The sequence below is a fragment of the Rattus rattus genome, chromosome 5, assembly GCF_011064425.1.
Source record: "Rattus rattus isolate New Zealand chromosome 5, Rrattus_CSIRO_v1, whole genome shotgun sequence".
Taxonomy (NCBI): domain Eukaryota; kingdom Metazoa; phylum Chordata; class Mammalia; order Rodentia; family Muridae; genus Rattus; species Rattus rattus.
In genome coordinates, this window is record NC_046158.1 from 103,671,221 (window position 1) to 103,684,866 (window position 13,646).

At 44.3% G+C, this 13,646-nt stretch overlaps 1 protein-coding gene across 1 annotated transcript in view; it reads right to left on the reverse strand.

Annotated features, from left to right (window-relative positions):
• The window catches only part of Fbn1 (fibrillin 1), a 196,910-nt gene that overhangs the window by 41,232 nt on the left and 142,032 nt on the right, over positions 1–13,646 (reverse strand). The window contains exons 32-41 of the mRNA XM_032904117.1: positions 10,407–10,529; positions 10,131–10,253; positions 8,600–8,725; positions 6,466–6,588; positions 4,679–4,801; positions 4,221–4,385; positions 2,514–2,582; positions 2,295–2,420; positions 1,305–1,427; positions 519–677 (exon numbers count right to left, since the gene is read on the reverse strand). Of these exons, the coding sequence (XP_032760008.1) occupies positions 519–677; positions 1,305–1,427; positions 2,295–2,420; positions 2,514–2,582; positions 4,221–4,385; positions 4,679–4,801; positions 6,466–6,588; positions 8,600–8,725; positions 10,131–10,253; positions 10,407–10,529 (1,260 nt within the window). The remainder of the gene's footprint in view (positions 1–518; positions 678–1,304; positions 1,428–2,294; positions 2,421–2,513; positions 2,583–4,220; positions 4,386–4,678; positions 4,802–6,465; positions 6,589–8,599; positions 8,726–10,130; positions 10,254–10,406; positions 10,530–13,646) is intronic.

A 13,646-nucleotide genomic window follows, 5' to 3' on the forward strand; every position in this document is an offset into this window, starting at 1 on the left:
CAGACACTACAGGAAAAATGGCATCCCAGCTGACTACGAGAGAGAGACAGGCTTCCCTGTCCTCCACCCTGGTTGCTGTGTCTGGCTTTCATGTGGATCCTCAACACATTACCCACTCATACCTTCCCACCCGCGCAGCAAGTGATTTTAAACACCGAGCCGTCTCCCTGGCCCAAGGCTGGTTTTGAATTTTAATAAAAATGTTCATTTATTTATCATATTTGTTTCCCTGATGTTTCCAGTGTTTTAATCATGCGACGGGAGCTCTAAAGTCGTGCTAGCAATGCTTATATTTTTGGACCATGTTGAATTTACCGCTCTGGTTATAGATTTGGATATAAGTTAGGAAATGTACTCTGTCGCTTGGTTTTCCAGCAGGAAGGACCAAAAGCAACCGAAAGGTAAGTGCTCACCTTGGCAGGTCAAGTTTTCTGTCTGAAAATAAGGGAACACACCTTTTCTCTCTTGCAATTTCTAGCTGATTTATCTACCCTGGGAGGCAGGACGCTCACTGTCACCTGTGCTTGGGATGGGACACTGTTCGCAGGGCTTATTCCAGGCGCGGCCGATGTTGTAGGAGCAGCAACACATCTTCTTGGTCATGTTGAAGAGCAGTTCTCCATCGCAGGTCTGGTTGTCGGCGTGATAGTTTCTGTAGCACAGGCTTCTTCTCATGTCTAGAAGAAAGGAGCGCAAAAGACCCGGTGATCCCACGGGATCGACGCAACCCGGCAGAGCACAATGGGAGTCTCAGAAGGCCAGGATACATGGTGATCCCGCTGTGGTAAGAGTAGAAAACGTCTCAGCTACCCATGCCGCTACAAGTGCCCTACAAGCGAGGCACTTGGAGAAATGCACTCCCGAGGTCCCGTGCCACAGGATGAGGACATTACGGAATGCAGCTTTAGCAAACTTTACCCGGCCCTCCACCCGCTCTCCTCATACAATCCTCCACTGCTATTTGGCAGGGAGTCTCTTATTTCCGATTCAGGATGTTTCAATGCTGTAGGTCAGTGCTGTAATATAACCGTTCAAAGACACACCTATAAGTCAAAGCGAAGAAGTACTATTAAACTGTTTGACATCTTCCAACCTCACATTTAAAAGGGAACCCTCCACCACCCCCTGCCACACACACGGCGGTGAAAATGCCAGACTTCTGGGTTACAAGGAACATGATGGAGGCGGGAGTATCTCACTACAACAGTTTAAAGGAGGCAAGCACTCTGATGAGCAGGGCAACAGCAAACAGCAGGTGTTTGACTGGTCTTTGCAGACGAGCGCCGAGGAACACTTGGACTCACCCATGCAATTATTCCCCCCGTTCACTTGCATGTAGTCTGGAGGACAAATGCAGGTATAGTTGCCAACGGTGTTGTAACATGTGCCTGGACCACAGATTCCGGGAGTCTCACATTCGTTCACATCTATAATCCAAAAGAGAGAGTGTTACAAGACCACGAAAACAGCGCTCTGGGATGGGCAGACGTTCAGTTTCAGTGTGGATGCTGACAGAAAGAGCACAGCTTCTATCTGGAGGACCTGAAACCCAGGTATGAACAGCAGGTCTTCAGGCTGTGGGCGACTCTCCTCTACGTCAAATTTTCAGTAAAGAAGGTTTACTAAGGACTTCATGCCTTCTGATATGAGCGCTTAATAAATCAGTCCTCAATGCTCCCCAAAGGACTGAGAGATGGAAATGGGCAAAATCATAGCTGTCAAATACACCTCAGGAAGATAATGACGAATTTTATATGTTTATAATCCAGACTGAGCCATTAGCAACAGGTAACAAGGTGGCGCACAGGGATATTTGCTTAACCATGAGTCTGAGTGCTAAGTCTTATGCATCACGGTGTTCAAATAATCCTTATGGGAGAGGTCTCTTCCCTAAATGGTCCTGTGAGTCCTGGATGTAGATGGAGTCTCCTCACTCCCCCCATCCCCCACCACAGTCCTTGAGCTAATTGTTCTCATGCTGCAAAATGGTCAGAATTCTCCATCTTTAAAAAAGGTGAATGAAGCCATTGGCTGTATAGAGACAAAGGAAGGCTCTATGGGAGGCTCATCTGAATTCGCTTGTACAGGCGACAAGTGTCTAAGGACAAGAGGAAAGCCTAGAACTACCCTGAACACTGAGTGAGGATGCATGCTGGTCTAGCAAAAATGGATTTTCCTAGCTTGTTTGGACTGTGAAGCCATGCTGCTGAGCTCAGTTGGTAACTGTATCCTGGTTGGGGCGCCAGTCAGTCCTCAGTAGTTGAGGTAACATTATCTTGTAGGCAACCACTTACCATCACACACCCGCGTGTCTTCATTCAGGTAGTAACCAGTTGGACAGCGACACTGGAAGCTGCCAAAGGTGTTGATGCATTTCCCCCCTTGGCACAGCCCTGGGAGCTCCTGGCACTCATCGATGTCTGTGAGGAGGAAAACAACAAGTGCCTTCAGGACTTGAATGAAAGCAAGGCCATCCAAGAGGTGTACATGTTACGGCAAAGGAGAACCCTTACCTTCCAATATAACGGTGATGGGATTCGGACGGAAACCTTCTCCTCCGGGGCAGAGAATTTTATACTCGGCTATTGAAACAAAAGTTCCACATGAGCTCCTCTGAATCTAAAACTTCTAAAATAATATCTTCAGGAGCAATGCTGACACATCTGACTAAAACGTTAACCTTCCAGAATTTTCAGCTCTCATTTACCAGTTTAAAGCACGTGGCCATGCACGGGCCATTCCTCAAACATAAAGCCACCTCACTGAAACCCACGGTTATGCTGCTCATATATTCTTCTGAGGTATTTTTTTATTCTCTATTTTCCATCACTGCCTTTTAAGAAAGAGTTCCTCTCCATTTTTGTTTCCTGCCAACTTCACTCCATTTCAGTCGTATTTAGCATTCTTTCCTAGATGTCTCCATGTCCCTAATAACGACCATCAGCCTATCCCTAAAACCCTTTCCAAACAGAGTGCAGGGATCCTTTGTTCTTATTTTAAACCTGATGCCACTCTTGATGTCCAGATATTTTCTAATTCCTCTGTGTCACATGTGTGATGCTAAAATCTTGATTTTACCCCCAAATCTATTTTTTCCACCATCTTATAAGTCCTCCATCAAGCCATAAGGATTTACATAAGGTATTTCTTCCAGTGTCATGCCTCAGAATGTGCCTAAAGTGACACAGCCATAGTATCATCCTAAAGAACATGAGTCTTGTCCTTTCATAATCATCAAAGTCTTCTGAGCCTGGCCCTTGCCCTGCTTTTATAAAAACACGTGGATTCACATATGTTCAAACTCCCATTCTAGTTTGAGCTGGTGACCTTTTGCTAACTATTATTATTCTATAAGGCTGAATTCCATATTTCCAAATCCTAATCTGGGTTTGCTCCTCTTGCTCTCAATGGCATTGGGTGTCTCCTCACTCACCTCATGCTGTTCTTCAATGCATAGCTCAACAGTTCACAAAGTGGTCAGCACTTCTATCTAGAACTAAGCCCTTTCTCCCTGAAGAGGGAAGAGAAGGTTGTGCCAGCCAGGCTGTACTGGATGAGGTACTCTAAGACACTAGTCCGGCCAAGGTCATACGGCCATCACTTGAACAGTCCCAGCTTGAATCTCGTGTGTGTTTTCTGTCAAACATGTCTTCCTCTGTGGTTGAGCCTGTGCTGAATTAGAGCTCTCTTGTTTGTGTTCCATTCTACCTAATGGATGCGCACTCCTGGAGGGCAGACCTCTGGCTCTCTACTCTCAACTTATTTCACGGATATTTTGAGAAGTGACTAATTGACTATTATTTAAGAAACGAACCAACATTCATCCCAATTCACCCAATAAGCAGCAGGCACTGACCTCAGCCAGACTGGCCACACCTAGTTTAAATCAAAGTGGACAAGACAGAAACCCACCTTTAAAGGAGTTGTATTCTTAAGCTTCCATTCACAAATACTTGAAAGCCTAGCCCTGGAAATATTAAAGTAATTCTAACTAAGATAGGAGACACTTCCTGCCCTACATAAGCTTTTCACACAGGCCAAAGAGAGAGCTGTTTGGACTCCCACATCCTGGACTGGTGGATGAATCTGCCTTTCCTTTGCTGAACATGAAGACAGTAGTGGCTTCTCCTTCATGGCTACAGAGAGAACTGGACTGAGATGGAGCAGTAGTTTACACATTAGTAGTTGTAGCTGCAGTAAGATGGAGGGTGTCCACTTACATGTGTTCACAGGAGGACACAGCTCACATGGGGTTCCCCAAGCTTTACCCAGAGAGCAACAGCAGGAAGCCTTAGAAACACCAACTCCGATTTCATTGCTGCAGGCCGTATCCCCATTGTCTCCCCGGGGCCGGATATCCAGATAGCAGTTTCCAGAGCGAGTATCTATCACACACAGATTAAAAAAGTGTCAGGCCTATTCCTCCGACTGGAGAGGTTAAAAGTCACACTCGTTTCTGAAAGTAGTTAAAAATCCTAATTTAACTTTTCCTAAGAAGTTGAAAGTGTCCAAGAATATATATTGGTCATTTTCCTTCAGAAAAGAAAGCTCAAAGCATACAATGTGTTTGAGAAACCTTTACGTTTTTATGATATTACTTTCGGAAACATGAGAAATGGACTATTTGGTTTAAAAATAATAAACAGTAGGTATCTTGGAAAAGGTTTAAGGATCTTACCGACACAGCCCACTCGAGTTGGATTCAGCTCAAAATCAGGTGGACAGTCGCATGTGTAACTGCCCGGAGTGTTGACACAGTTCCCACTGATGCAGGTGGTAGGATCCAGACACTCATTAACATCTGCAGCCAAACAAATGGGCAGAATTACCCAGCATCCCATGTGGACTGACATCACTAATGGCAGTAGCACCTAGTCCAGCGCTCCTGAGAAGAACTAATCAATTCCTTGATTATGCCTAGTTATGCAACCTCCCACTTCTGAAAGCCATCTCCCCAGGAGGGAACTGAGTCATAGCCTTCGGTCCAACCTCCACCCCCTGAAGACGTTTACTCTTTGAACTTGTCATCAGAATAAAATGTAACTTTGAAGCTAAGAAAAATATTCCAGTCCAGGTAACTAATGGCAAAATATTGTTTTGATCTCGGCCAACCAAAACTTCAGGCATAGGTTTATAAGAACAGTACATTAATATGTGTGCTGTGTTGTTTTGTCAAATTAGAACAAGACGTCCTAGAACACTTGGGAGCAGGTGGTCTCTGCTCTCTTCTCTGCATACGCATGTAGGAGGCTTGTGTGTTTCTTCATACAGACTCCTTCCCTGCCCAGATGCTCTGCTGAACATTTATTTCCCTTTTGGCTTCTATTCCAAAACTATGTACAGCATTCCAGAGATTTAGGACATGGATCTTTTTTGACAAATTCTAACCCTGTACAACCCTCTTTTCTATTTTTAATGCCTAAGAAATACCCCAAACTAGACAAATGGCTTTGGAGCAGACAGCCTGGGGAGTCAGGATGCTTGTCCTGTGTTTCCTGTGGTCTGAAACCCTGGTGTCCTCCAGGAGGAGACCTGCTGCCTCTGGATTCTGAGGAGGAGGGTGGTCTAAGAGGGAAACCTGCCACGACTGTCAGCCTTTTCTTGGTGACAAAGAGAGCAGCTTTGTGGCAGTCTGGTGGGAGCTACAACTTTTCTAATTTTTTCCTTTTGTCCCCTGGGAGTCCTTTTCTCCAAAAAAAAAAAAAAAAAAAAAAAAAAAAAAAAAAAAAGGACTCATGTATTAAATTCGACTAAGAAGACGGTTCAGTGGGCAGAGTGTTCACAAACATGAGAACACAAGTTGAGATCCTCTGCACCCATATAATCCTAAGAGTAGGAAGAAGAGGAAATAGGAAGATTTCAGAACTCATGCCAGCCAGCCCAGCAAATCAATGAGTTCCAGGTTCAGTGAGACACCAAGTCTCAGCAAATGAAGTGAAGAGCTGTAGAAGAAGACACTGGAAACTTGACTTTTGGCCACCACATACATTTGCCCAGACACCTAACCGTCTACTTGTATCCCCAACCACTACCACACACAAAGGAAATGCATGGCTGGTCCCTGTGTGTCAGGCACTCTGGTGGTCAGAACCTCAGCTTGGGTGGGAGGGTGTGGGTAGTGCTTGGAAGTGTACAAAGCAAACTGGGGGTTCCAGAGCATGGTCTCTGAAAGGAGGTTCTGAAGATGTATTAAGGGAGGGAGGAAACTGGCAGGAAGCCATACAGCTGGAGCACCCCAGAAACCTCTCTCTGGAGCCACAGCCTCAAGTCCACACATACAGACGTATCCCCTCCCTCTGTACACTCACCCCTCATCAGTTCTAGGCCTGAGAAATGTACCCTTGACTCTTAGTGCCTTACTCTTCCTTTGTTTTCCTCTGTAGCTTGTGCCACCCTGGTGATACCCCAGCAAAAGCACCCCTGGGGACACCTGGGAGCCCATTTTTAACATATGTGATACCTTACCTGTGCAGTTCCCACCACTTCGGTCCAGTTCGTAGCCAATCTCACACTCGCAGCGGAAGAGGCCCGGGAGATTGTGGCAAGTTCCAAAGACACAGATGTTTGGAAGGGAGCACTCGTTGATATCTTGGGGGAGGGATTACAAAAAGAGACAGATTAAAAAAAAAATTCTACTGAAGAAGCCACCCCATAAAACTAGGGAATGGATATTAGCATTAAGACAATGCAGTTTGCCTGACATCAATGTAGGCAGTTCCCAGGACCTACAGGGCATTTGTCTGTGTGAAGAAGCCTTGCTAGTGACAAGCTCTGTTTCCGAGGTCCCATCACATGCTACGCCATAGGTTGAACTTTTTCTAGACAGCCATCTATCTTTTTTGTGGCATTTGATATAGGTCTACCTTACTGTTGTAATCAAGAGCCAAACAGAACAAGGTAGGATAAATTCGTGCGTTGTTCTTATCTATAGAGTCTTCAATTTTGATGGAGAACTAAAATTTTAAGATCCTTTGGGAGCAGCTTTAAAGTTCACTTTTATCTTCTGTCCTAGTTTTACATTGCATGCTTGCTGAGGTCTATAGGAGACCTACACGCTACAAACGCCTTTTCCGGGCCTCACCCACTGCTCCAGCAAAGCGTTCTGCTTGTGTGACGAACAGACACATTTTCAGACTGGAGACTGCTTTAACTAGGTGTGACCCCTCTGTCGGTGATGGTTTATATTAAGAACAAACAAACAAACAAATAAAACCTTCCTGTAAGTTTTAAGAGAAGCAACACTTGCCCCATGACTGTCTCCACAGGTGGCCCAGTGCCTATTTCCCTTGAGTTTGGGGGTACAGAAGCAAACAAGGCTTTAGGTTCACAAGCAAGGTCTCAGAAGTCATGTACCAGTGCTGCACTTTTAATGTGAACAGGATAAAGAACACCCAAGGGTTCCATAACTGAGGAAAATACAGAAACAAGTATGCACGGCACAGCTGAAGAGTGAGAAGCTGCAGCCTTTAATAAGGAACAGCTATTGGCTAATGCACTAATGGGCTCTTGTCTAAACTTCTGCCGGTCCTTATCATTGGTTTACTTCTCCTGAAATCATCTCAGCTCACTGTAATCCCCAATTACTTTCAATGAAGACAATGTACTTAGATTTGACAAGTGTGAGTAAGGAGAAGGATCTGTTGTTTCCTAACTGGATCCATCCTGAGTCAACAGGTTCCCAGGACTCTTCCTGTCAGACCGATATGTCCCAGAAAGACAGAACTTGAAGCTGAGAGACCAAAGCAAGTGGCACCATTCCAGGGAACTCTCCTCCAGGGACATGTCAGACCCCGCTCTGTGTCTACATGTGCGAGATATTTAGAGAATGCTGTAAGATATATTTAGGACATTACTCCGCACAAGGGGCAAACTCTCTGCTGTTGCTATCTGGAATCCTTGACTCCTAGGAACCAAAGCCTGGCAGAGAGGAACAGCCGTGCTTCTGTATTTATAGACAAGCCTCAAACAGAGCACGGGGGGTGGGGGGGTAGTGTCTGTGCTTTGAGAGCTTCCCCGCCCTCCAGAAGTAAGAGTAGCCGAGCTGCATTGGACGAACTGCACATGGTCATGCCTCTCTTGTGTCCCACGGTGTAACACTGCAAATCACTTGGCCCAGATTTTCTCTGCGTGAAGGTATCGTAACCTTATACTAGCTGCTAGTCTTGGTGTGACAAAAGGAGCAAAGTCAAGAGCGTTTGTTTTAGATCATGCACGCTCGTGGGAGGAAAGCCTCGCCTGGCTGAGGCAGGAGCATGAGGCAGTTTTATGTATTATGGCCACAGTCAGGAAGCAGAGAAGCAGGGAGCGCTAATGCTTAGTTCGATTTCTCTTCTTTTATCTAATCCAGGACCCCAGCATATACAATGGTGCCACACAGAGTTAAGACGACTCAGCTCAGCTCACCTAATCTAGATAATTCCTCACGGGCATGCCCAGAGGCTTGACTCTCGGTGTTTCTAGATCCTCTGAAGTTGACAATACCAACTCTGCCAACCAAACTGACCAGCTTAGACGGGAAGGCAAGATGCACTTCAGGTTTAAAATAGGAAAAAGCCAGTGATGTTTGAACAGCTGCGTCTTACAGCTTCCCCATGCTTACCTTCACAGGCCTTCCCATCAGCACTGGGCACGAAGCCCATGTCGCATTCACAGCGGTACCCACCAGGGGCATTGAGACACTGGCCATTGCCACAGAGGTTCAGGTTCTCAGAGCACTCGTCAAGGTCTGCGGGCAGAAACACAAGCTATGATTTTGCAGCCAAGTGTTCTCCAATGCCTCAGGTCCTATAATTTTTTTCTAACTGCCAAGTTCCAACTGCACGTCATCACGATTCACTCCTGTTTGATCATTTTAAACCCACCGGTTTTCCTTCTTGAGTGCCGTTATTGAATATGCAGCACTACTGGGTACAGAACTCCGACTGCTTGATCATGTCTAATGCCGCCATGTGAATAGAAGTCAAACTCATCGTTCACACGGATCCTTTCACCCACAGAGGGGACATAGTTGAGACCCGAAAGAACATGTCACAGGGCACGTCCATGTCTCAGGCTCTGGGCTCAGCTCAAATGGGTAACAGAGGAAATGGAGCAGCAAGTTCCCAAGCATTAAATTCCGAGCGTACGGAGCATCGATGTCTAGTAAGTGTAATTTAAATTTCTTCCAAGATAATAAGCACCTCTGGATTGGGCAGAGACGATTTGAGCTGAGATAAAACCTTCAGTGAATTTCAGTAGTTCACTCAGCTGCCCTTAGCTTCTTTTGTACTCACCTGACACCTGATTAATTTCATATTTCCAGACAGAAATTAGTGCTCATCAATTTATTCCATTAATTGAAGCCGATGCTCCAAGTCACAAGGGTAACTTAAAAGTATGGGTGACATAGTCCCTACTGCTTTACGGCCAAGGTCCTTGACGTAAGAAGCACTGTCTTTGTGGACGCGCACATGCACTATGCAGTCACATACTCATGCAATCACACATACCTACACGCACATTGCAAGTTTATGCTAATTCTGTGACCTTTAGAGTTGAGGAGAAATATGACTTCATGAGCATATCAGAAAGTGAGAGGAAGCCTTACGGCGCACTGCAGAACTGTTGTTATGCCAATACAGGGATGGCGATGGTGTGGGGAAAGCATATGCTGCATCCTCATGTAGAAACACCACATGGCTGCCCTACGTATCTTCCTAGAGCAAGCTCACCCTTGGGTTTGACAGAGATAGCAAGGCCCCAGTGAGAATCAGGTGTGAACACAAGGGTGAACACATGTAACAGGTGGTGCTCTCTGTTTTAGAATGGTGAAGCCATTACATGGATTGATACATGTGCATGGAAATGTGTACGTGTACATATATTTGTGCACATGCACATCTACATTATGTATGAGCATATGTGTGCATATATGTAAGATGTGAAAGGTAGAGAGACACACACTGTGCTAGCTTTTGAGGTCTCCTTGGTGACTTGCCTCCAAGGTTTCATTCCATGGGGATCTAAATTCAGATAGTAATATCTTCTGTTACTTGGCCGGCACACCCCAGTCTTCAAGAAGAATTGTTGATCTGATATGGGATGTTGTGCTTTTTCAACAAGTTACACAGTTGTTTCCAAAGTCAGCCTACCTGTGCAGGTGAAGCCATCCCCTGTGTAGCCCTCCTTACAGAGACAGCGATATGACCCCATGGTGTTCTTGCAGTCTGCGTGTTGGCTGCACATGTGGGTTCCATTAGAGCATTCATCCAGATCTTAAAGAACAAAGTTTACTTCATTATCAATATAATGACATTTACATTGAGTAATGCGAAAAAATTACATTCTACTTTCTAAAATGAATACTTTTATGTTTCGGATCCACGTAGTAGACCATGAATGTAACTTGTGCTATTTTTCCAGTTTACCTGTGCACTTAATGCCATCTCCAATCCAGCCAGGACTGCAGCTGCACTTGAAGCTCCCCGCTGTATTTGTGCACACAGCATGTCTGCCACAGTTGTGTGCTCCAATCTCACATTCATTGATATCTGAAAAACAATCAGTGGTTTAGGAAAAAGTTCTGCGCAAAAGCATTTTTGGGGCCTTCTAAATGACGTAGCAATATTTGAAAGGGGATTCTCTCTCATCCTCACCATGGTGCAATGCAGACAACTAAGGATGCACACAGATGCTGAGCTCCCTGTTGAACAGCTTTGCCTTTTAATTTACAAAGGCAGAATGACACACACGGCCATTGCATTTGTCGTTGGTCGTTCCCATCCTTCTGTGTAATGTGAGCACCCAGCCACCTCTCAGAAAAGTGACCCTCTCCAACTGACAAAGTGAGTCACCCAACACCCTTCTGGGTAGTGACCATGGTCATGTTTTTATTGATAATACATTTTATTAAGACAACTACAGGTGATACGCATTTATCACATCTTCATAGGCAAATGGATATGGTGACATATCAGAAAACTTTGGAATGATATAAGGTATATTTATTCTTAAATTTAAAGTATTTTTTGTTTCAATATGCTTTACTTTTATAGGATTCTTATTTTAGGTATTATCACTTCAATCGTATGCAGAAAATGTTGCTTAAAGCAAATACTCCAGTCTCTCTTCTCTACTTCCTGAGAGAACGCAGCACACTGCAGTCTTGCATAGTTCATGCAAAACTCAAGTCAACCTAGAGAGAACTTTCATCAGAATTAAGAAATACCAGATTAGGTCAAGTTAGTAAAAGGTCAAAACAATTTCAAAATTCTTCATTCTCTGAAATTTCACTTCAAATTTACCCAACATAGACTACATAAAAATGTTATGGTAACTTTTTTTGTTTCCTCAAAACTAACTCAATGTGTAAGAGGTTATCTTCATGATTAACTCTGCTACTTACTAGAAACAAAAATGTACAGCTAGGACACTACGATTTCTAAGTAGAAACCAATACTCCACACAGAACTTGGGTCAAGAAGACTAAGGCAGGCCTAGGAAATGTGGAAAGAATTTCCAGGGATCCCTCAAGTGGTGACTTTAGAAAGAAACCAGCTAAGCAATAACCCTGTTGTTTACTCACGGAGCTCAGTTTAACGACTTGAAAGGGTTAAGAAATAGCTTCCAACTGCTCTATCTTAAGCCTAGAATGGTCTTAGGAGGAAGCACAAAATACAATAACGACAGGGTTCTCTTATTCAATGCTTTTGTGATGTCACTGATAATCGTGATACGAAAATACATAGGGAAGAATTTTTTAATGGTTATAGCAAGTTGTTTCAGTAGATTTTAATGTGGTCTCAACAGTCACATGAACCGACAGAGGTCGTAGGGCAGGCTTTGAACTCGTGACTGGAGCCTTAAGTAACTGGACAACAGAGCCCATCACACTCCACAGAAATAAAGAAGGCCAATGTAGGGATAATTGTGCTGAATGTCCCATAGGCGTTTAGAAAAGTAAGCCTCCCTAGGCCGGTCTAATAGACGCCACAGAACCAACACAGATGTCCCTAGGCATGGAAGTCCCACACCTCAGAAGGTCATACACTAATCATAACTTGCGTGGAGTTCTGCTTTAACTCCTTTTGTCATGATAATTGTTGGTGGAAAGAAGGAGCTGTCCCAGACACTACAGAACTGCCAAGGGCTGAGTGTGAGATGTCCCACAGGCAGGCTCTGCACAGGCAGGCTCTGCGTGTAACCCTGGCTGCCCAGCTGTGGCACTGTTTGGGAAGATTGAAAGGCTTTGCTACCATGACCTAGGCAGCGGATGTGATCACTCAGGCCAGACTTGAAGATGACACTTGCTTCTGGTCAGTCAAGACATGCCATCCTGCAAACCGCTGCCACGGGTAGGGCAGCTCAGCTGTCATCCCTCCCCATTCTGGTAAAGTGTCCCTTGAAGTCACAAGGCAAAATAAATCCTCTTCCTCCTCAGTTGTTTCTATTGGGTGTTCCATCCCCTCAAGAAAAGTAATGGATACGGAACCAAGAAAGATTTTAAGTGGAAAGAGCTAGAATTCTGCTCTAGGGATTTTTAAATTTCAGAGAAGGCAGGGATTAAGCCCCAAAGCCAGTAAAAGGTGAAGCTAGGGTTACCCTGGACTTGGTTTCCCTGGCTACTGACACCTCCCTCGGGACACGGATGTGTAACTGAGATCATTAGTTTAGTAACTTCAGTTTTATTCCAAATTTTATTTTAAAGACTTAAATGCTGATGAGACTCAGAGAGACATCCACAAACCTCTTTCATTGAGTATAATTTCAGTTATTCAATCAGAGGCTATCAATCTGCATACTATCCTCTCCAGGCGCCTCTTTTTATTAATATATATATATGTATATATATATACATATATATATATATCTCCACTGTATGAAGTGGATCTGGTTATATTTTCATAGATGTATATCAAGTCTTTGAACCATATTCAACCCTAATTGTCTCCTTTTCCCCTGCCTTTGTCCAGTTGTCTAATGGTCAAAGACATCACTATTTTCATGTGCTCTTTACCTTTCCCCTTAATCTTGCACTTGTACTTCTTTCGATACAGGAATCTCCTTTAATCATTATTACTGAAATTTAATATAAAATTCTAATCCAAGAAAATATTTTTAAAGTTTGCCATGCTTTCAAAGTGAAAGAAACTCTATTTGCAAGAGGTTGTGTTGTGTGTTGTGAGCTTTGGGACACCTGGGAAGCAGTGATTCTAGGGTGATATTCAGGTCTCATGTTGTGAACCTAATGCTTCGTATTAACTGGTGTATGTTCTCAGTGTGTGAGAAGCAGATGAGAAAGAGAGCAGCTCATACAGGGCAAACATCTCTGAGTGAACAGAGGCAGAGGCAGCACGAGTATGGATGTGCGCATGCGCATACACACACACACACACACACACACACACACACACACACACACACACACACACACACACACACACCAACTCTTACTAATTAACTGTTTCCATGGCAGACTTGGGCAAGTGGAGGGGAAAGTGAGCCATAAGGAAAACAAGCAAACAAAAGCACGGCACTGAAACGCTCTTCAATAGTACGGAGGAAACGGCACAAGTCTGCCAAGTTCGTCTCTTTCTGTACAAATGTTCTCTTTTCTCCACAAGTTTGCTCCAGACAGAAAATTCATTTTTCAGAATAAGTGGAAGCCA